A 24,418-nucleotide genomic window follows, 5' to 3' on the forward strand; every position below is an offset into this window, starting at 1 on the left:
TTTTGTGTAATGTATGTATGGTCTGATGGTAAGATGGCGCCGCCATTGCGTGCAATAGGTCGGCAGCCTTATGAAATTTCCCCTTGTAGAACTAATAAAGGTATATCAATTCAAAATTCAATCCAATTCAAGTTTACCATCATAGCCAAATTCTGTCATAGAGTAATTTTCCTGTAGAGTTGTCAAAAAACTTTCATGTAAACTGAAGACTCCTGCTGTTTTCATGCTGGCAGTTTGAAAGTATTTACCAAATATTATAGTGTGCAGCAAGGGAAAATCACAGTAATTAAAGCTTGGAGAAAGCCTGACAAGAACACTTACTGGAAAAATAATCAGGTCTAAAACTGCCAAGTGGATGCTTGTGTTCATATGGATCATGAAAGCAACACCACATGCAGAACGGAGATAGACTGGTTTTCTGTGTATGATACACTATACAAACCCAAGTTTGTATTTTAGTAATAAATGCAACCTTAATAATGCATCCAGAGATGTTTTAATGAAAATGCGCTCTAAGAAGGAAAAATATTTCACATTGTGGTATGTTCATTTGAGGATCTTGGTACTATAAGACACAGTTATGTGCAGAATTACACAAACACCCATCATTGGCATGAATGTCATGTTACGTTTGGGTTTTTAATGACTTCTTGGAAGTGCTCTTTTCCCAGGGTGGAATGATTGCACAGCATACAACTTTAATGACTTGGTGCACAAGTTTGAATTTATTTAGATTTTCTCTAATTCCCACAGGGTCAAAGGTATACCTTCAAGCTACAGCTACAACCCAAACACCTTCTGGAGAAAAGTTTTATGTGAGATGTGAAAAATATCCAATCAGAATCAAGCCAGAAGCTTCTTGATGGCTACCTAAAGTGTCTGGTGGGCGTGGAGAGGATATTTAATGAGATGTCCGTGTAGAATGTATGCATAAATTTGAGCTTGTATATATTCTTTTCACCCTATGCGGCTATCTGAAAATCCAAAATAAATTTAAACTTGTGCACCCAACTCTTTTTAAAAGTCATTTAAGTTGTATCTGGTACTATCGTTCCACCCTGGAAAAGAGCAGTTCAAAGAAATCATTAAAAACCCCAATTTACCGCGACATTCATGCCCACGATGAATGGATGTAAACTTCTGAGCTGTACGTCCATAAAACTGATTATTATTATAATTAAATGCAACAAACTGCATTTTTAATTATCCACAGGCTGAAATCAGAAGTGTGCTACAGCTGCAGTCCTGAACTAACAAGCAAAACAAGAAGAGGCTACAGCAGGGGGGTAGTACACAAACATGTAGGAAACACATTTGACACAGTTTGGTAAGAAGGCCTTTGCTGCTGCTGCTTTATCGTCCTTTGGGTTTGTTTTTTTTCCAACTTGTTCCAGCTTATTCTGCATGCTCCAAAGGAGGTCCTCCTCACTCTCTAACATACACTTGCACTGCACTTCCAATGCATCATTGTCACTCTCTGAGGTGTGTGGGAGGGCTTTTTGCTCTCTCTCTCTATTATAATAAGTGTGTGTGTGTGTGTGCGTGTGTGTGCGCGTGTGTGTGTGTGTGTGTGTGTGTGTGTGTGGCATACCTTGGATGTACTGCTTCTTGGTGATTTGCAGTGGCTGCCTTGGCAGGGCCTGGAAGTTCTAGTTTAGGAGAAGACATATTGTGTAAGTCAGATGGAGTTAACTCTAGACCTGTAACAGTGTCTCATTATTCCGGGTCTCCCTGTTCCTCTAAGTTATTCTCTGAAGAACCCTGAATAAGATGATCTAACTATACCTATGAAGGAAAGGTCAGAGTGCACAGTACATCTACAGACACTTGGAGCATGCTAATTAAAGCTACAAAGAAGACACAAGGTAGACAAGTAGTGTCTTTAGTCTGCAGTACTTTTGATGTTATGTGTTTTTATGGAGTATGTCAGAAATCCTCCTTTCAAAGTGTTTAAAGGAAGAGTAAAAAGAGTCCAAATCAAAGTAGCAGACTTCCAAAAAGATTCCCAGACTTTTAGTTTCAAGTTTAGATTGAGCTACTATGAAATTGGATCCTACATTTTCCACAAAGCTAACTGGGAGCATATTTTGTTAGGTTATATTTTGCCAGTTATACTTTCCAACTGGTAATGGTTTGATTTTGGCTTTGATTTAATTGTTGTTTTTATGCTTTAGTGTTCCAGTTTTCTGCCATGTTTGCCATGTGTCGTCTTTGACTGCATGTAGTATGTGTAATCTTGTACGGTAGGTTGTTTCTTGTTCTTGGTTTTACTTCCTGGTTGGTTGTCTTGATTAGCTTCACCTGCGTTTTGCTTGCCCCTAATTTAGACTCTTCTATTTGTCTTCAGTGTATAAACAGTCCTGCTTTATTCTTTGTCTTTATCTCGCTATCATTTGCGTCATCTGTTATGACTTTCCATGTTTATTACCTCTATGTGTTTTGAATTTTACAGCTTTTTGTTCATCTACAGTTACTTTTTCTGAACTGTGGGCATCAGTATCAATAATTCTTGCTTTTACTTTTACTCTAAACTTTTGCTGTGTATTTGGGTCCTTGGGACTTTTTTTCTGTGACAAATGCTTGTTGTAAAAAAAAATGTATAGCCTAGGCTTGGTTTCTCAGACTTCAAATATACCCACACCTTTAACGGATGCTTTACTTCAGGAAATTCATGGTTGCAGATGTCTTTATAGGGTTAGGGTTACATGTAGCTTCTCTGCTTTGCTTCTCAAACAAGGGTTACTTTTGCATCCTGTTGACACCGTGTTGTTAAAGACTAAGCCTGATATGTGTTCTGAATTTGGAGAGTTTAAAGTTATATGGATGTAAGGATTAATGTCACACTCACAATGATGTTAATGTGACTGGCTGACTGTTTTCATTAGCCCTCCAACTAAATGTTGACATTTTTTAGATGCTGCAGTGGAGAAAAGTTGAGCAATTAACCTGATGAAGGTCAGATGGCCTGAGATGTTGTAATTTATTAAATAAACCAGTAACAAGAAAAGTGGTGTCTGGAAGTTACATTTGATGACATTTCTAAAAACATTTGCATAATATTCATGTGCTGCATGTCCTGCTGTCTGGTTAATGTAGTGTTTAACCTTCTGGTCTCAATAGACGGGACAGCACGTACAAATCACAGGCTCGCTGACTTGTATCAAAAACGTGAACTTCAAACAACATAGCAGTTTTAATCCCAACAGTGCAGTTATGTGGATTTTATTAACAGTTTGATTAATGTGAGTTTTGTGCCATAAAACAAGATTGAAGCCAACAAAATAACCATGCTTATGCTAACTACACATCATTTTGTAAATGAAACACAAGCTTTTTAGAGATTTTATGATGTGAAAATTACAGCGTTTAACCATGTAAAACAATACATAACCAAAATCTGAATCATACTTACATGTTATATTTTAGATCATCTCAATATACATTTGGACTTTAGGTTTTTGCTTTACTTTAATACTGCATTTGCTAGCAATACTTGGTGCTGCTCTCCTAGATTGTGGAGTAGGATTAGGGGTTTGCACATATGATGACTTTGACCTCAGAGGGTTAAACCTAGATTTGCTTCCAGGACGCCTAACCTGCACCAACAAAACACAAAAAATTAAGCAACTTGTTGTAAATAACTAAAATATAAATTTGTAACTTTATGGTTGGGCAGGATGGAAAGCTGCACCAGGAGCCTGATATTGCAGTGAATGCAGGCGAGTCCTTGAGTGTCCTTGTCCTTCTCTGCACCACCTCATTTTTATTCCTATAATTTGATGACTTGCAGAAATCCTGCGTAGCATTTATATACTGCTGGCTGCTTTGTTTGGCTAAGATAACAAAAAAGCTGAACGCCAACTTGACTCACCTGCCAACACTACAGAAGTTTTCAGAGACACATTTTAAAAGAGGAAGAGCCTGATTATCACTGGGCTCTTAGCCCACCCTGCATCCGCCCACTGACTAACATAAGACACCGTCAATACACACACACACACACACACACAAAATTACACATACAGAGGAGGGTTTTTTTTAGCCTGAAGAAGGATGAAACAGGACAGGATGATTTCCCCAGCATGCATACATATAGTTTAATGGAGGGAGTAAAAAAGCAGGTTCAGACTCAGCACTGCCTTTTTAATCCCTGTTAATCCCACTGTACTCACCCTTTGAAATATACCTGCACAAACAGCACAGGGTCTGGGTGTGTGTGCGTGTGTACAAGTAGGGTGCTTGGATGTTAAAGGTTATTATCAAGGACGAGCAGGACTCATTGCACAGAAGCACATAAAAACATTCACACACAAGATAGGTTAACATGGAGGAGGCACGCAAAGTAAAACACACACTAACTGAAGCAAACGCATGTTTCCGGTCATGGTCAGAGTCAGTGTTCGATTTGACCCTGTAATGAGCGTGTGCAAATGTTAAACACAGAGAAAGAAACTGCTGCCTGCTCATGCCACTAATTAATTATTTAGTAGAGGTAAGGAGAGAGATGGGGGGAGGACTGCAGTGCCAGAGAGTGGGCAGTGGAAAGAATACATTAGAAGCTGGGCAGACACCAGTGACACACACACACACACACACACACACACACACACACACACACACACACACACACACACACACACACACACAAACGCTACGAGATACGTGACCTGGAGTGTGTATTCGTGTTGGAGTGAATGGGAAAAGGTGCAAGTAATTAGAAACATGTGTCTGCTATGTGGGTACATTGTCCTGATGTGACATGCAGTGTGTCAGGTATGACTGCTCAGCTTTCCCATCAGACACTATTGCATAGTACCGTGATGGCAGCATAAATCACACACACACAAACACACACACACACACAATACAAATTACAGAAACTAGTGGAGATGCTAGTTTTTTTCTAAGGTGCACTTAGAGTTTTTCTTATTTTTTCTGTTAGTGCAACACCTCATAAAGACAGCAAACAGACAGAGAAGATTTCCATATGAATGTAAATGTAAAGGCTGCTTTTCTACTTTATTCTGTCACTTTATTCTATGCTTTGAAGAGCTTTTCTAACATCAAACACACACAAATGCTCCAATGGATGCTTCGGGGATAATCTAGGGTTCAAAATCTTGCCCAAGGACACTTTAACAACCACAGTAGAGGAGTTAAAGATCAAAACGCCGCCCTTCTGACTGGTGGATGACTGGCTCTATCTCCTGAGCCACAGCCATCCTTGATAATTCGCACCTGTTGTGTCACATTTATCGATAACAGCTTTTCTCGCTGTTGTCATTTTGTCAAAAGAAATGCTGCTTTTTTTTACAATCAAATCGACTGGATGGTCTTGAAGAGCAAGTTAAAACTGAGCCTGTTAAAGAGGTGATAGAAAAACAGAAGAAAGCAAAGACAAAAGAGAAAATCAAAGAGATAGAAAAGGCAGGAAAAAGAGCGGGGCGGAGATCAGGAGATAAAAGGCAGATAAAAGAGAAAAAGACGAACAGAGACAGAGAGAATCAAAGAATTTCAGAGCCGAGGTGCAGGAAGGCTATAGTACATGCGTCACTGCAGCTGAAGAGAGCGCATGAATGAGAAATTGTAAAATATAAAAGAGTCCAGGTCAGCTTCGTCTGCTCACTGCTGACTGTACAGTTTGGCAGAGATCCTCAAACGTATTTATAGACAGTCACCTTCCCCAGCTCTGGTCAGTACATATCATCCATCAATACACACACACACTTACATGGTTTATGCACAGTTACGCTTGAAACACGTAACATAATCATAACGTATAAATAACAATGCACCTGTTATTAAACACAGATGCTGCAATTACCTAAGTACATTCATGTGTGCCAAAGAAATTGATTAAACATTTTACGACAGGATGAAGAAATGTTGCTCTGTATTCGACTTGATGGGAGAGCAACTCCCGCTGATGGCATCACCTAATGGAGAAAAGCTTTCACTGCATCTGGCTACTTAAATATAACTTAGAATGTGAATACAGACACACACCTGCTCTGCATGTGGTCTAAGTCATTATCACCCTTACTGTGTCACGAGGGATGGAGATGCAGTTCATTAGCAGACGCTGTAGGAGTCAGACTGAGAGGGCGCGCTCTCGCACCTTCCTTCTGATGTATTCTGCCTTCAGATTGTTTATAATTCATAGCTGAAGCACAGGCGTGCAGCAGCACAGCCACAACAGGTATACAACAACAAGCTCATGTATGTACATTTAAATGCACAGACACACAAACACAGCGGAGACACATTAGCGTTGGCACAGGAAGGGCTGTGTTAAAAAGTGGCTGTGTCGGTTCCTTTCCTCATCACATCACTGTGTGTGAATTATACAGAACTGACACATACTACTGCTGCACACCTACAACACACACATTAAATATTCTGGTTTGTTGGTCTCACACACGCATATACACACTTGTAGGAAATAAATCTGTACTATCAACTCCCAAACAGACCAACACGCTTTGCTGTGTTTTCCCTCCTGGGCTCATTGACTATGATTGAGCCACTTACAGTCACTTCCTCCTCATGTCTTAAACTGGAATGGGTATATGAGTATGAAGTTGAAAGTGGCCCCTATTGGTCCTTCACTGGAGTCTGCATGGATCCCTGAAGGGACCACACAATGACACTGGTAGCTAAAGCATCTGTTAGCACAGCTGAACTGTGTTATTAAACTAAATGTGCCTGAAATATAATAATGATGGCTTAGTTAAACCTCTAAAAGTAAACAAACCAACGAGAGATTTTGACTATACCGTCCTACCACGATAGCCATGTTGATGATGTCATCAAGCTGTGCCTGTTTGCATGGCAGCAGCTGCAAACAGTGGAGCAAAGCAGCTTTAAGAATATGATTAAGACACTCGATCCATGTTACGAGGTACCTGGCTGCAAACATTTTAGCCGAACTGAAATGTCCAAAAAAAGTTTTGCACAATAAATGTTCTTAAAATGGCATCTTTTTTGAAGTGTGTTCATTCTTCTGCAATGTATCTGGTATGCGAGTATGTTCAGTCATTTTGACCTATATATACATATATAGAAGAAAATAATATATCAGGATATATATCGTTACCGCACATGCTTCAAATTATACCGCAATATGGATTTTAGGCCTAATAAAAGGGAAATTTTTGGGAGGGTATTTTGTTCTATTGACCAATCATGTTTCAGCAGGTTCCAGTAACAGGCAGATAAATAATCCCTGTGGTAAACCAGAGGGAATGTATTTACCAAAATCTAGTCTTAAGTTATGCCTAATGATAACCAAGTTTTAAATAGTTTTTTATGTTTATCTGCATTTATTCATGGAATAATTCACACATCAGATATCCACCAACTGGACAGCCTAGCTACATCAGAAACCCCGACATATAGCTGATTGGCTACAAGAATCAATCCAAGTGATTTATTGAATCTAGACATTCAGGCCACACTTTTAGGAGTAGAACTGGTTCATACCAGAGTAACTTCAGTATTCACACAAAAAAACTGATCAGAATCATGTATGAGAAATCCTTTAAAGTGTCTTCTTATTGGTTAATTGGACCTTAACACCTAATTCTGGCTTCTGTAATTTCCCACTTTAATTTATCTTTAAACAAAATAGGTTCATAAATTACAGCTCTGTGTATGTTATACCATATATTCCTTTGTATCAGGTTAATGCAGTAATTTACTACATAACAAGCATGTGATTTTTAAGTGATCAGCTCAAACTGAAGTGATTTCGACTTCTATGAGTGGCCTGGCACTAACAACACAGATTGTGGGTGCAAATTGAATGAAGGGTTCACTAAAAATTTTGCCCTGCACTTCCATGCACATAAATCTGGCCCACAGCGAGCCAGAGTGCGAGTCTCAGAGGAGCGGTGCCTTGTTAAACAGATGGGGACGACTGAATCACGCTCGTGTGGGGCAATTTAATCACACAGTAGCGATGTCATGAATCACTGCAGAACACGCGCACACATTAAAATATGCAGGCGTGTTTGTGCGCACACATGCCTGCTACGTGCGAGCACAAACATGCTGAGACACAGTGACACTGCAACAAATACACATTCACCAGAATCCATCTGCTCAACATGAGGAGAAAAGCAAACTCCTAAAAATAAGACCCATCCACTGGATACTGAGGTGATGGACAGAGGGGTAAATAAAGTTTATTTCTCTTAGACTGCGAGTTTACAAGTAAAATCATGTGAAGCCATGCTACTCTCCCAGTCTGTTCTAATTTCCAGGCGTTTACTGGCGTTGCTGGAATCTCCAAATTTTCTTTTTTCCTTGATGTCTCAGTCGTTTTTACAGTGCTGCTTTTCAATATGTAGGATCAACGATGAGGTGTCTTAATGGCTGTGTGAGGCAGGCAGGAATGGACCCAAAATGCAAGACTCACTGAGATGAAATCTAAACTCAAGAAACTAAAAATCGGAAAATACTAGAAACTAAACTTAACAGACAGACTGGCAGAACACAAACATTGAGGGAGATCACGCAGACATTAAATACACAAGACAAAAAGGGAACAGACCACAGGTGGGAACACAGCTGAACATAGTCTAAGTAACGAGACAGGGAACCGAATCAGAACCTGCTGAACACAGGAGACTATCAAAGTAAAACAGTACAACACATTTAGAGGAAGACTGACTAAATACAGGGAACAGAGGGAGCGAGACACACACAGATTATTTATGCTTATACCTTGGGCTTCTGCCAATCCTAGATTCTCTGATACTGGCCTAGTGAGAGCTGGTCATTCTTGCTAATAAACCGTAAGTAGGATTACATAAGACAGAACAAGGGTGAGAGAGCGAGAGACAGGACTTACCAGACAGGACAGGCCACACAGAAACATGAGCGGGAAACAGACAAATTAACATGGAGACAAGACCGACTTCAAAGAGAGCTACTGCTGCAGGATGCTAGACACAGGAGGAGCGGGAATGAGGACAGAAAGCCTAAGGCTAGATAACAAACCTGGGAATACAAACATAGATCAAAACTGTAACAATTAAACTCAGAATATTAAATAAACCAGAATCAAGTCTACAACAGAAAACACTGGTGTATTTTCACCTAGTTCACAACCTTTATCTGAACCAAACCAAACCACGATGAAGACAAAATAAATGAGCTTAAAAAAGTTCAAAATGCAGCGCGCCTAACCAGAAAGTGAAAGGAGTCCCCAGGCTGACAGACTGCCGATTTATCCTGCCTCTGGTTGTTGTGTGAAGGCACTGATGGCAAAGGTTACTTAGTACATTATTCGGAGACATCAGTGGCATCAGACAGAATGGCAGTGCCTGACAGCCTGAGATGAGAGCACTGTTGGCAGTTCCCCTGATGATTGACAAGCTCCATAAAATTTGAGCACACACACGTACGTATGATGTCGATTAGAACATTTTAGGTGACTTCCTTCAGTTATCACATTCACAAGATTTTCAGAAAACTTGACCTCTGAGATCGAGGTCACTGAGACTCAAACTCGTCCAAGATTGTTGGTAGATACACCTACTATATCATTATCATAATCCTACATCACGTTGTCCCAGTTATTGCTTTCACAAACTTGGGTGTTTATACCGTCTGCCTGCCCGGTGCGGTGACGGAAATGCACCATCAGTCTTTTATGGAGTCAAAGTTTGATGATTTGCTGGTACCTCTTTTTGTTGGTTAACTAAATGCACAGACAGAGACAAAGACAAAGAAGAGGATGGGTTGCAATACTGCCTGCTGTAATTTCAAGTTAAATAAAATAATAGAGGTGTGTAGTAGTATATGCAAAAAAACCGTATCCCTGCATGTTTGGCTTTGTGTTTCCAACCACTCTGGTGTCAGCAAAGAACATCACGCACACTTCAGTGAAGTGCTGGTTCAGCCTTGAGAGAGCTGCCTGTGCAAAACACTTAACGACTGAATGCAGAGCGGTCTTAAACAAAGGTTAAACTGCTTGACAAGCCCTGGAGGAAACTTAGTTGGCACTATGGGAACAGACACGGCTGCACAGTCTTAACACCAAATACACAACATCAATAATGCAGCTCTTTTCTAATGAATCATCAATCTCGACTGAGATAGACTGCATCATATAATTGTACCCGAGACACTGGATTGATTAGGTTATGATGTGAGGAGGTAAATGTGCACAATCTGTTAGGGGGCGAAAAAAAAGTAATGTTAACTTTAAAATTTAAGAAACCGTTACTTTGAAGCCTCTGAGCAGACAACAGGGAAAAAAATAGAAAATGGAAGCAGAACAGAGTGTTTACATCTTTCTTTTGCCCTGGATCTGCATGAGTAAGTGAGCATGTTTGATGCATTTGTGGGTGCCACGAGTGTATAAATTTTAAAAACCCATAAAAGGCTTTGAAAAAGAAGAGGGGACACAAAAGGACAGCTGATACAGTGCAGAGTAGATTCAATCAGAACTATGGTTTCCTCTCTTAGAGCTGAAACCAGCAAGACCAAGGGTAAGGGAGGGGATGGAGGCGGTGGGATTTGTCTTCTTTGGTTTCACCATGTTAAAAATTATTAATATAAGGGGACGAGTACATGCGGGAAAGAGCGTTAGACAGAAGCAAAGCAAGAACAAGAAAGAGAAAGACGTGGATAGAAGAGCCACTTGGAGAGTATAAATGACAAAGAAAACATACTTAAACAACAAGGGAGCAGGAAGAAGGGGACCAGGAGAGTCATAACAAATGAGAGAAGGAAAGACATGGCACAGACACGGGAGAAGCACTGAGGCTCAAACATATTTTTGCTTTCAGCAGATAAAAACAGACGAGCCAACTTGTCTCTCCAGCAAGACTCACTTCTCGCTGCGCTTTAAACTCAGCACCAGTTTCATAGCTGTCCTGCTTTCATTCAGGCGCCCCTTTGTTACTGCAGACAGCCTTCACTGTGATTGAACCCACAACAGATGAAAGCGAAACCCCCTCTGCAACGCTCCTCATTTGAATATGTGCGTGTATGTGTGTGCAGAGCGGAGAGTGGCAGAGCAACGTCTTTTTCTACCTTAAACACCAACTACAAGCTGAACCTTTTTCCACTAAAAGCAGTGGGATGTGACGTGTTAATGATCACTGAGCGAGTCTTCAATTAACGCCCAGCACATTCTGCTCTCCAGTATGATGAGAATAATAATGAGCTGACTTAAATTATGCCAGAATAAGTTTGACTCTGGAGGGTTGAAGTTTCTTCCTTCTTGCTCTCGGATGGAGAAAGATTCTTATTTCAAACCTAGCAGCACAATTTATCACCATGCTCTGCTACAGACTACCTGACATTTTAAGAAAGATGAAAAAGATATTTTATATCAACTCATATCTGCACCTATTTCTATGTGTAACATCAAATAGGGTTACCCAGACTATTTAGATCTGCATTGCTAGAGGAACTAGCATAAGATAGTTGATCTCAACCATCAGCGTGACGTGTACACAGGCACTGGGAGCAGGTGAGAACAATTCTGGAGAGGTGGAGGTATACTCTGGAGAGAAGAGGAAATCAGCAAGAAATGAGACAGAATACATGTATGAATGAGAAGGAGACGATTGGAAAGGTGAAGACGCAATGAGTAAAGGTACTGAAGATGGATGAGCTTAAATACCTGGGGTCTACCATCGAAAGAAAGAGGGACGGCTCAGGCTGAACAGTTTGGAGACAAAGAGAAGCAGGGCGGAGATGGTTTGGACATGTGCAGAGGAGGGATAGTTGATATATTGGGCAAAGGATGTTGAGGATGGAGCTTCCAGACAACAAGAAAACCATAGAGTGGATTCATGGATGTAGGAGGACATGTAGAGGGGGGTGCTAGGGATGGAGTAAGATGGAGGCAGATGATATGCTGTGACGACACCTAAAGGGAGTCGCCAAAAGAAGACGTGCAAAATTACCATAATATACTGATATTTCCTATTTGAACTGCGCTGTTATTGTATTACTCAAAGATTGGCGTATATCTTGCTATAAGCTTCTGTGATTGGGTCAAACCATAAACAGTATAAAAGATGGCGGTAGCCATTGTTACTTCACCATGAGTTTCTGAAGTCTTGAGCTGAGTCTTTTTTATCACTGTAGCTTAGGAACAGCTTTACTAATGTGTGCTCCAGTGGAAACTGTGTTTTCGCTTAAAAAAAAGTACCACTGGTATATCAAAACTGCAAAACTGTGAAATTTCTGACATTTAGAATGACCCATGAAGTCATCACAAAAGCGTTTACAGAGGTCGGGGCAGAGGGCCATGTTCTCATACTCTTCTACAAGAGAGAACATTTGTTTGTAACCACAGGTATTGCCCCCTGGTACTGATCAGAGAGGAATACCAGCACTTCCACGTTGGCTGTATCCATCTTTTACACCCTTTAGTGGTCAAAGTGAATTATTTTATGATGTTGTGGATAATTTTGCACTCTAGGAGGAAGTGCCCACCGTCCATGGCTGTTAGATGAGTATCGCTAGTGTCTGTCAGGCTTTTAGAGCCACAGTGTTGGATTCAGGATGATGGTTATAGAAAAAAAACAGGCGAGCACACTATCTTTTTTGTAACATTAATAAACATGAAAACATATACTAAAACAATTCACTCTTCTAGTATTCTGAGGGAAAAGCATGGCATAACAATTCCTTGGGCATTTTTAGCATGTACTGGCTGTGGCAATAAGAGTTTGGAAGCAAACATGGCAAAAAAAAACCTAGGACAACATGAAGCAAAGGCCACTATGACCTCTATTTCTGTAGCAATAGAAATAGGAAAACAAGAGTAAATATACATGGCATGTACTTTAATCATTTGGTCATTAAACTTCCACATAACATGGGCACATCCATATTGCCTTGTATTATTTATTGTTGGGAACAAATTACTATCACAGTACAATAAAATCACTAAAGACCACACTGGCGCACAGCACAAACCACAAGCATTCACACGCTTAATAGGATGCTCATCCAAATCCCACATCTGAGTAACAGCAGGAACAGAGCAGTGATAAACCACAGCCGCCCACAGTCACATATATCATTTAGTAGCAGCACAATCAATTCAATGTGTAGCTCACATCGCTCACAATTTGCTCGGTGAGATTAGAAACGTTCAGTGTCTTTGAGGCTTGGAGAGGATCTAACAGGAGAAGAACCAGCGGAGCCTGACAGCTGAGTATTGTTGAAATGAGCTATCGACCTCCCCATACCGAGACAGAAGTCGAAGTACTTTTTTGCAGTTGTCTGTTTTATAATATTATTTATTACAGGTATTTTTATTTATATTTATTATTTCATTGTCATAGCGTCAAGTTTATTTTCATTCCCACAATTCGATCATATGCAGCCTTCAAATTGGCTTTTATAATGAACCACTGAAACTGATGATGTGACTTTTCAAATGCTTTTCAACAGTACATAGAAATGCTGCTAAATTAATCACAGAAAGCCATCAGCACAGCTTCTCAGTAGAGCAGGGCGATATGACCAAAAATATTTATCACGATATACATTTGAAAATTTGCGATAACGATATAACTGACGATATAATTGACACTAGACAAAATACTTTACAACTCCACAACTTTATTAGTGCAAAAGAACCCCATCAGTGTATTTTCACTTAAACAAGCAGCTGTTTTTTATGTGCATTAAAGCTACATAAAAATTTAACAGTCTAAGTGCAAATTCCTTGCTGGCAGTTTAACCAAAAGGCATTTCCAGTGGAAACGGGCCGACATATCCTCAGCATAACCATGTATAATATCCACAAAACGTAAAAAGAGGTTATACACACAATACGGTAATTTTATGTTGAAGCACAGTACGTATCACTCTGCAAGGCTCCTGCCTGCGATGGCCGTAATGCTCCGACAATCCATCAAGTGGTGCGGGTTCGTAGCTTAGCAAAATCGTACTAAAACATTTGACAGATTTTCGAGCGCCGTGTACATAAAATCGTTTCGAGGTCAGTAAACACAACCAGAATTCATACATAAAGCACACGGGATTATAAGGTAAGGGGAACTGTCGATTTTAAGAGAAATCAAAGGGTTGATTTAAAGTGTGCCGTATTTTCCAAAAGACACGGTAATAACAACAGCCCACTAGCATGCTCTACCAAAAATAGTGCTTTGTTGTGTATCTGACGGACGAAAGCCAAACCAGTTCTGGTTCATCCGTTTCATTCAATGATCCTCGTTCGCCCTTCTCATTCTTATCGCCGCCATGGTTTTTCCGCCACGTGCGTATGAAAACAAAGGCACTGCGCATGCGCGTTTGACCCATATTCTATGGTGATATTTCATTCTTATCGTTGCCCAACATTATACCGGTATTACCGTGAACGGTACGATATGGCCCAGCCCAACTTCTCAGGCTTACAGAAATAAAGCTTTACAATTACAGAAAAAGCACTGAGTGCATTTGGCTCAAACTATTAAACAGAGGGTGTTTACCTTCACTGTTAATACTGATAGTGTGTGTGTTATTTCAAAATGCCACCTTAATGTGGCATCTTACTTAAAAATATAAAGAATCAATTCAATAAAAAAACTGTATCAAAGAGTACTGGGCGACAACTATAATTTTCTGAGGTTTTTCTTCATTAATCTATGACCTCAGCACCATCTGTGTGCAATCTTACAAAGGACTGGGTATCCCTTTACTTTTGTACCAATTACATTGTAATTGGATAATTGCCTAAAACACTAGGCTTTAGTTTTTTTTAGCGAGGTTACCACAGGCTTTGAAACTGAACAAAACAGTGGTGTGAAAAGGCGTTTGCTCTCTTCCTGAATTCCTGGTGTTTTGCATATTTATTACACGTACATGTTTTAGATCATCAAAAAATGTTAATATTACACAAAGACAACTTGAAAAATCAAAAAATGCTGTTTTTAAATGGTGATTGCATTGATTAAGAGAGAAAAGTTATCCGAACCCACCTGGTACTGTGTGAAAAACTAATTTGTGCCTCTTGTTAAATCGTGAATTAACTGTGATTAACCACTTTTTTTTTTTTTTTTGGAAAGATGGGTTCACTTTCACTAAACACACTCAGGCCTGAATACTGGCAGACCTGCTGAATCGAGAAATCACTTAAAGAGAAGCTGTCTGACAAAGTGAAGCAGGCTAAAAGAGCTCAAAAAGCAACGCATCACACCATGATCTAGAGAAACACTTGAGAAACAAAGTCACTGACGTCTATCAGTATGGAAAGGGTTACAAAACCATTTCAAAGGCTTTGAGACTCCAGTGAACACACATGGAGAAAACTTGGAACAGTGGTGAAGTTTCCCAGGGGTGTCCGGCCTCCAGAAATAACTCTAAGAGCACATCGATGACTCATCCGGGAGGCCACAAAAGAACCCAGAACAACATTAAAAAACCAGAGGCTTCACGTGTCTCAGTAAAGGTCAGAGTTCATGATTCAGCAATAAGAAAGAGGCTGGGCAAAATGCTCTGTGGACTGACAGGACAAGTGAATTAGGCCAGGAAAACCACTGCATAATAATTTAAGTCAGTTTAAAAACATCAACAACACCAGTTGCTTTATTGAGATGTTACTGCTTACATTCGGAAAATCAACAATTTATATCTGTTTTCTACTTGATTGAGTCTACTGTCATTACACTTCACACACTCGGCATAAAGTATTTAACATTTTTATGATTCAAACAACAAATCCAGATCCAGCACTTTTAACTTTCATTAGCTCTGACATCACCACAGAATGAATGCCAGTGCATTTTATGAAAAATCTGAATAATTAACGAACTCGCTGCAGTTTTCACACTTTGCAAAGTCATTCAGTGGACAGAATCTGCCCATTTCACGCATTGGTTCTGGCCCCTAGGCCTCATATTTGATTTACTAGTTACACAGACCACATTTCTAATATCTCTACCAAGAATATTATATTGCAAAGACAACTGAAGCCAACGACTGCCTGATAAAAAGGGGAGGTATATATAGCTTCTAACTAATTTTCATACCATAGAGGATAACAGCAAGAAAATGATAATTATCAACTCTGTCAAAAAAACGAATGTCTTCTTAGAATGAAGTCTTCCTCTTTGTGCCTCACCTGCTCTTTGCTCCAGGATGTATGAATATTTCAGCAGGACTATTTCTCTGACTCTGTAAAGCCATTCTAACTCAACATGCTCCCTATCAGCCAGGCGTCCAACACCCGCCCCTTTATTCACACTCATGTTTTAAACATTGAGCTGCTGTCTCTCAGCTACACCTCATAAAAAAACGCAGCTCATAGAAACCTCCAGCTTGCTGTTACACAACAATCCCAAAACATCTGTTTCTATGAGAACTCAGCATTCACGACTGAGCATGTAATTACTATGCAGTCAGCTTCCTTAAGGAGTTTCTCTGACAAGGGAGAAAGCCAGAAAGAACTAGCCAATGAAAGCTTAGTTATAAAGAACACAAAAAGGAGAAGATTGTTAGGATCTTAGAAATCCACGAGCAGAAGATTTGTGTGTGTGTACAAATCTTTCGTGAGATTTTTCAAATATTATTTCTGTTTAAATACTTTAAGCAAAAAGCTCTGAAAAAGGCTTTCCTCACTCCATAAAAATGTAAAAATATTTTGCGCTGTAAGTCATTAAAATGCCAAATTTTAATTTCTCATAGATATAATCCAGCGTTTCTGTTTCTACTAATGCACATTGATGTGGTCTTTTAGGTATTCTATGCATGTGCCTTGAACTCTTAGAAAGAAACTTTCCCAATTCAGTGCGCTGAATTTTCCCAATTCAGAACCATGGATAGCTCCTCCAAGGATGCTTAATCCTGTTGCAGTGTTTTAACAGTCCAAGATGTATCAACTAATTCCAGTGCAATGAAGGCTGGGAGAGATGGGTAGGAATGCAAGGCAAGTTTGACTTACTGGGTGTTTTGCAGAGATTCTCCCAGTCACAACACTGGTCTGGTGCCACGTAGAGGAAATGTAGCTCTGACATGAAGAGACAAAAGGGAGTCAAATATGAATTAAAAACAGGGAGAACCTGTAAATTCAACACATTATCACATGAACATCTCAGTCAGCTATGTTATCACTAATGTTTCCATATAGCCAAAAACAGCCTGAAAACAACAGCTGCGGTCTTGATTGCCCTGATCACTCTGATCCCGTGTTTGGACCCACACGCCTTCAACAGTGCCATGCCCAATCTGAACAAGCTGCTTGCAGAGTAGGGTGCCAGTTATGTTGCTGCAATAAGCACGACAAAACATCAACAGCACCAACAAAAACAACACTATAGTGCTCAAGACTGCAGTGTAGTTATGTAACCCAAACATCTGCACACTGTCAAACCTATTAACCTAATAAATTAGACGACAAGATAATTACAGCATATAGTAGCTAAGGTCCCACGCAGCAGACCTTTGCTACTATTTCATGGTCTCTCTGTCTGTATGGCTTCTGTAGTATTCTTAGTTTTCCCCCATTCACTTTTACTGATCTCCACTGCTTGTGCCTCATTGTTTGTCTGTCAGAATTTATTCACATTCACTTTCAAGGTTAGTTCCTCATGTGGCTTTTTTACTTCCCTCATTTCTTTACTCCTTATATCTACGTCTAATCCAACTCTGGCATCTGACTCTTTCAACTGTGGCTCCATTCTGACTCTTGCCTTCTTTTCGGATGTGGTGTTTTCTAGTTTTCCTAAATCTTTCTTTTTTTATTGTAAGTGCGAATAAAACGTCATTCGATGTTGTGGTGTCAGCCACAGGGTCCACGTAGTTGTGACATTTTACACTTTACAGAAATCTATTTTATAAAACCACAAATACTCAAGTTATGACTGAGTAGAAATTTGTATACATTTGTTGTTGCCAGCTTTTTTCCAAAATGCCGCCAAATGAATCACGATGATCCGAAGCCAAAAAGCTTTGGAGAACACCAGGCAGACTCATTTGCACGGTTGAGTAAGCACAGATTGACAAACACAAGCTGCTGCTCCCATGCACAAGGCTTGAAAGAGGCCCATGTGGAGGGACAGTCAGGCACAGAGATACATCTCTCTTCTGCCAAATGAATACAGCAGTGGCAATAAAACAGACCAACAGCTTCCGAGAGTCCAACTCAGACAACATGTTTCACTATTTCACTAATAAGTCAGCACAGCAGAGCTCATCCACACTTGTGATGACTCTGTTTCAGGAGCTGTGAAACCACATCTTGTCACAGCCTCAGAGAAATGGTGACATTCACACCGGCAGCTGAATTTAAAAGGTGAAGAGGAAAAACACGGGTTTGTCCAGCAGCATAAATTACTGTTCTAGTGCACTGACGCAGCAGCAAACTGTGAGCAAATGAAAACAAAAGCTGTGGGAGCTGCAGGAGTCCTTCTAGCCTGCAGCAACTTCTAAACCTTTGGTTTCACTCTCGAGTTTTTGTTGTTTCAGTCTCACAAAAAAGTCTAAAAAAATCCACATCAAGAAAAAAAGAGTGCCAGTGGACTGAGTACATTTACCTTTTATACATTTTGTAGAAAGTTTGTATTGCAAAAAGATGCATGTTCAATCATCCATGTAAGGAAATTCCAAAAAGTAACTTGGATGAGTCATGAAATGCTTCTCCCACTAAAAACGCTTTGACCCGTTGAAAAGAAGCAAGTTTTTTGGGATGTACTGCCAAAAATATTTGCTCGTCTGCCTTCACACACATATAAAATTGAGTCACTTCCCATTCCTAGCCCATAAGGTTTTGCCTGTTGCAGATATAGCAGCTTCAACTCTTCTTGGAAGGCTTTCCACAAGGTTTAGGAGTGCTTATGGGAATTTTTGACTGTTCTTGCAGGAAGACATTGGTAAAATAAGGCCTGGATGCAGCTGCTCGGCCATGGAAATCCGTTCCATGAAGCTCTCTGTGCACTGTTTTTGAGCTAATCTGAAGGCCATATGAAGCTTAGAGGTCTGTAAGACTCTGCAGAACGTTGGTCACGTCTGAGCAAAATGTGCCTCAGCACAGGGCTGATCCCTGGCCCTGTGATTTTATGTGGCCTAATGCTTTGTGACTGAGTTGCTGTCATTCCCAATGACTTCCACTTTGTTATAATACCACTAACAGCTGACTGTAGAATATTTAGTAGCTAGGAAATTTCAGGCCTGGAGTTGCACAGGTGGCATCATATCACTTAGGAATTCACTGAGCTCCTAGGAACAAACATTGTTTCACAAATGTTTGCAGAAGCAGTCTGCACGCCTGGGTGCTTGACTGTATACACCTGTGGCCACGGACGTGATTGGAACACCTGAATTCAATGATTTGGATGTGACTGAATACTTTTAGCAAAATAGTGTATAAACAGAGTTGACTCACCTTGCTCATCATGCACGACAAAATCCCATCAATAAAAGTAGATTTGATTTTGCGAACCTGTGAACAACAATGCAATTATTTGTTACAATAAAACACTTTATCTCTATACCTTATGTAACCCCCAAAAGGTAAAGCTAAACAATGATCATCTTAAAAAGAACAGATTTAATAACTTGGGAAGAAAACATCATAGTATAAAAGACAGATAAGGTCAAAACAACACACCCATTGGTTAGAGAAGTCCCACTTGTCTCATCTGGTAGTGGAACTGTATAATCATTATTTAATGATTTGTGATTTTGGCCAATGAACATAACCTGGATAATCCTTTCTGACTGACAAAAATGAAACTGATTTCTACAGAGCTCAACAGTGACCGCCCAGTTTTTTAGGGGCTCCTGCTCAAGAAGTGAATTTCCCATTCATTCATTTTTCATAATAATGATGATTCATAATAATAATGAACATGCCAGACCTGCCTGTAGTCCAGGATTATTTTTGGCAGAGGGTGCAGGTCCTGAAGCTGCAGCAACTGCAACAAAAAGAAAGGAGACAAAGACTGAAAAGCTGCATTTTTGTGCCTTTCGTGTCAGGTACAAAAGAAAATCGATTGAAAGTCTTTATATTTTGCTTCTAGGACATGCACATGAACAAAATTTTCTGTAAAGCTGTTTTAATTAACAGGAATGCAGTACAGTGTATAAGTAGTCATATTATTTTGTGCTAAGTTTTGTTAGGGTTGGGGCAGGTTCCTCTGTGCTTTGTTATTTCATATGCAGACTTCAGCTGGTCTGTGCTGCCCTACACGAGCTTGCTTCCACACCTCTTGTAAATCCCTTTATTGTGGCTGTGTTTTTTAAGGACAGGGTCTGGCTGTTGTTATGTGCCAGTTCATTATGTCCACAATTGTGGTATCTTGGCTCACTCAGTCTAGTGTTTGTTTCTCTGTTCCTGCCTCTAACCCTGTGTCTTTGTTTTTCTCCCAGTTTCCCCGCCTGAAGCATGTTGCCTGTTTTTGGAAAGTCAGCCAGTGTTCCCTTGACCGAAGCTTCTGTCACCCACACACCCAAATACTGCCAGTGGATTTCTCAGTCTTATCTGTGACTAGCCTGTCTGCCCACTCTCCACTGATACCCAGCTGCTCACCCCGGGCCTCCGACCTGCTCCCGAGCTCAGCCTCTCTGCACTCACCAGTAATGCCTCAGCCTTTTCAAACCTTTTCAGTTGCTGCAACTCTCTAAATCAGTAGTCCATTCTTCCACAGTCTATCGCTGCTTTTATCACACTTGTAAATAAATCTTTACAAGACAGCTGTTTGTTCTCTGGGTATGAAAAGTGTAAAATCATGACATTGCTTAAATTTAGATGATTTAAGATGATTGTATGTGAACAAGAAGGAACAATTTTATTTTGATGCAAACATGTAGACAATAGCAGGAATGCAGTGTTATATTTACATCAAAGTGCAATATAAATGTTTTTTCACTCAAATTAACAAATAATTGTGATCTCCAAATACTAATAATTACTATAAAATTGTCCACATTGATCTTTATTGGTGGTAATTTCAGATGTTTTTCTCTATTCACTGCCATGAATATGTTTGGGCACGCACTGTATTTTAGTACAGTTTTCTTGGTGGGTATTCAAGAGTTAGGTCCTTTGATTTAAGAGCGCAATTTCTTGTTTTCATGATTTGATATACAAATTTTAGAGTTAAGTGGTTTTGCCACATACCAAGTTGGTCAGACCTGAGTGCTTGTCAATCTTCTGCTCCTTAACAGTCTACATTCAATCCATTAGACTTTCTCTCCTGGGAGGGTTACATCATTTTCACCATTAAGTTAGCACACTACCACCAGGAGGCCAGATTAGGGCTACTATATATAACTAAGGAGCTTTTAATGACATAATATATATATCACCTTCTTTTTAATTCTAAAGTCATACAAGAAGGAGGTACACGTATTAAAGCCCTAAAAGCTGGGAACAGATGAATTTTATAAGAGGGCTGTTACATATAAAACTATTTAAAAGATAGCAAAAGCTCAAATAGGCAGAAAATGTGGGTAAAATGAACCAAAGACTGACATGAAACAAAAGTCGGGCTAATAATCAGGAGGCTCGCTGCTTACGACGCTTTAGCCGATGAAACTATTCCGCGATTCGGTCGTCAGCTGTGATTGACTCATGTATATTTGTACAGAGATAGAGACGTGACTAAGAACAGTGACTGTGCAGTGAAGTTTGAGGGGAAACATCTAAACATGAAAAAAATAAATCTTTGTCTCTAATCTAAAGACATTTCTTGGATTCACAGAGAACTGAGGGTCAAACTGAAATATCTGTCTGTGTCTATACACGTGTGTGTCATACTGCAGCTTCGGATGTTGACTGCTGCTGTTTGCCGATGGTCTTGGGAAGCTTCTTGTTTTCGCAGCGCTCATGAAGACGCAGCTTCTCAAACAGAATCTACAAACATTGTAAATCCACAACATCCACAAAACATGAAGCAGACGCAAAGCGTAGAAGAATACAAACGTTTGCATATGCACGGTATACACACGCACAGACACAGAAAAGCCATATACTGCACACAGTATCCAGATGTACACATGAAGGTACGTACTGTTCGTAGCTGAGTGTTGCTGGTCAACAGAAATATTTGTCCAGCTGCTCGGTGTGCTTCCTGCTCCAGTTGCTTCATTTTAGTCTGACAGAGTTGGAAAGACAGACAAAACCACAGCAGAACGTGGCAGCACGGATCAGGTCAGCAAAGTTCACAGACCTCTAGAACAACATACTTTGGATAGACAAAAACAAAGCGGAGATGTTTGAACACCACGCTTGGTGAAAACCAACTGTCATGCACGGTGGTGGAGGGGCAGTCACTGAGTTCACCATGAACTCCTCTGTATACCAAATATTCTAGAGTCAAACGTGAGGCTATATGTGTGACAGATAACAGGAGAATGATCTCAAGCACAGCAGCAAAACTACAACAGAATGGCTGAAAAAGAAAAGAATCAAAGTGCTGTGATGGCCCCGTGCTGACATAATGAGTGGTTACTTCAAGTTATTGCTGCTAAAGATGGTTTTACAAATGACTAAATCTTAGAGGGTTACTTAGTTTCTTTTTGACATGACTGTATATGTGAAACAGGAAGTCATTTATTACACTCTGTACCTTCTTCCTACACCTTTCCGTCCCATGGGAAACACATGTGATGTCTAAAACCTGCAGGACCCTGGACCTTGAGGCCTGGATTTCCCCACCCCTGTTTTAGAAAAAACCCGTGCCGCAGGAAAGCCAGGGCAACATAAGAAACATAGAAAGAGGAAATGATGGAAAACAAATGGCACAAAAAAGAGAGGAGGGGGAAAAACAGAAACTACGCTACAGAAATGGGGCAAACAAGTGACCAAAAAATGGAGAGACAGAAGAAAGGACTGAAAGATAGAAGCACTATTAAATAACTTGAAGATGCAAAGAGGATGAATCCCAAGAAGAACGCGATTGTGATAAAAAAATAAACGTGAAAGTTTTAAATGAGGACATAAAGGCGTGAAATTCATTCTTATACAATATTTAAGCTAAATGTGAAGATTTTGAGCTGTTTTTTTAATGAAGGGGACGACACCCTCATCACAGCTCACTGCAAGTCTGAACAAAGCACTTGACAGACAAACCAGGGAATGAGGTTAGAGAAACGGAGACGAGAGGAAACGAGGCGGAGTGTATCGGGGTAAATGTGTTGATGAAATGAGAGACAACAGTCTGAAAGAGCAGCAGAGTGACGGATTTGGGAATATGGGACGAAAAAATGGGTAATTGGAAGAGTTGAAAGAAAGTTGAACTGGGAAGTAAACACTGGTGTGGGTACATGGGGGAAAATGTGAGAAGTAACACTGGTTATTCATGAACTGGTGAGAACATGTTTGGGCTGGACCTTAACACAAAATTGCATTTGGAACAAGGAGGAGAGTTCAGAGACATGACTTGACAAAAAGGTGGGGGGAAGTGGAACAACTGTGGCACAAAATCAAGGACAGCAGTGTGGCGAGAGACTAACACGAAGGGACAGAAAGAAAATGAAAGGAGAAAAATTGGGGTGAGCTGTCAGACATGCACCTAAAGTCCAAAATATGCACTTTTCTCTTGCCCAGAGCAGGCACCAGACTGCCTCATCAATATTGGATGGGAGCCCCTTAGTACTTTGTTTGACACACAAAGGCACACATACAGAAGGCACAGGGCTCTGTAGGGCAATATTTTATTGCACTTCACACCATGTGGATCAAGACGTGGACTTTTTTGATGGAAATGAAGAAATAGACGGCATCGAGACAAATCAGTCCCTTTGCTGAGAGGAATGTGCCGTCAGACGAGGCCCTTCTGAAAATAAAGGACAATGTCAGGCACAAAAGAACTGCTGACCTTCACACAGTCCTGTGAAAAACTAAATGAATGCCATGACTCAGTAGTTTGTAGAACCACCTTTAACAGCAATAACTTACAGTAATCACTTTCTGTATTGCTTCATCAGTTTTGTCACATCATCGTGGAGGAATTTTGTCCCACTCTTCTTTACAGTGTTGCTTCAGTTCATTGAGGTTTGCAGACATTTGTTCATGCATAGCTGTCTTAAGGTCAGATTTACAAACACGCTGCAACGGCAAAAACTGGATCTTGGTACTGTCAGTATTTGTAAAGAGAGCATCCTGAAAATACTCCGGCCTTGGATTGAAGTTTTATTACACTTAAATTTAAATGGTTACAACTTCAGGACCGTGGACAGTGTGTACAGTTTTTTCACTGCGATCTCTTGAGCTGTTCTCAAACACAATTTGAGACAAAAGAGCAGGTGAGTATGTTTTGAAAGATGAAGCCTGACAGACAGGAGGGATTTTCTGGTTGGTCTTTCAACAGGTGAACTTGACAGCTCAGATAAAAACAACATCCAGCACAACAGTCTGGACACACATGACAGCACACGCAGACATTTCACAAAAAGGCACACACATGTATTTACACACAACTCTGCCACAGCCTCAAAA

The 24,418-nt window shown here is 40.2% G+C and overlaps 1 protein-coding gene across 1 annotated transcript in view; it reads right to left on the reverse strand.

Moving 5' to 3' along the window:
• The window catches only part of poln (polymerase (DNA directed) nu), a 65,725-nt gene that overhangs the window by 29,960 nt on the left and 11,347 nt on the right, over positions 1-24,418 (reverse strand). Inside the window, exons 11-16 of the mRNA XM_005750490.1 lie at positions 21,990-22,073; positions 21,737-21,832; positions 19,836-19,892; positions 19,361-19,417; positions 16,922-16,987; positions 1,592-1,649 (exon numbers count right to left, since the gene is read on the reverse strand). Coding sequence (XP_005750547.1) covers positions 1,592-1,649; positions 16,922-16,987; positions 19,361-19,417; positions 19,836-19,892; positions 21,737-21,832; positions 21,990-22,073 — 418 coding nt within the window. The remainder of the gene's footprint in view (positions 1-1,591; positions 1,650-16,921; positions 16,988-19,360; positions 19,418-19,835; positions 19,893-21,736; positions 21,833-21,989; positions 22,074-24,418) is intronic.

Source organism: Pundamilia nyererei, unplaced genomic scaffold (genome assembly GCF_000239375.1).
Source record: "Pundamilia nyererei isolate P.nyererei 1_Seehausen unplaced genomic scaffold, PunNye1.0 scaffold00275, whole genome shotgun sequence".
Classification (NCBI taxonomy): Eukaryota; Metazoa; Chordata; class Actinopteri; order Cichliformes; family Cichlidae; genus Pundamilia; species Pundamilia nyererei.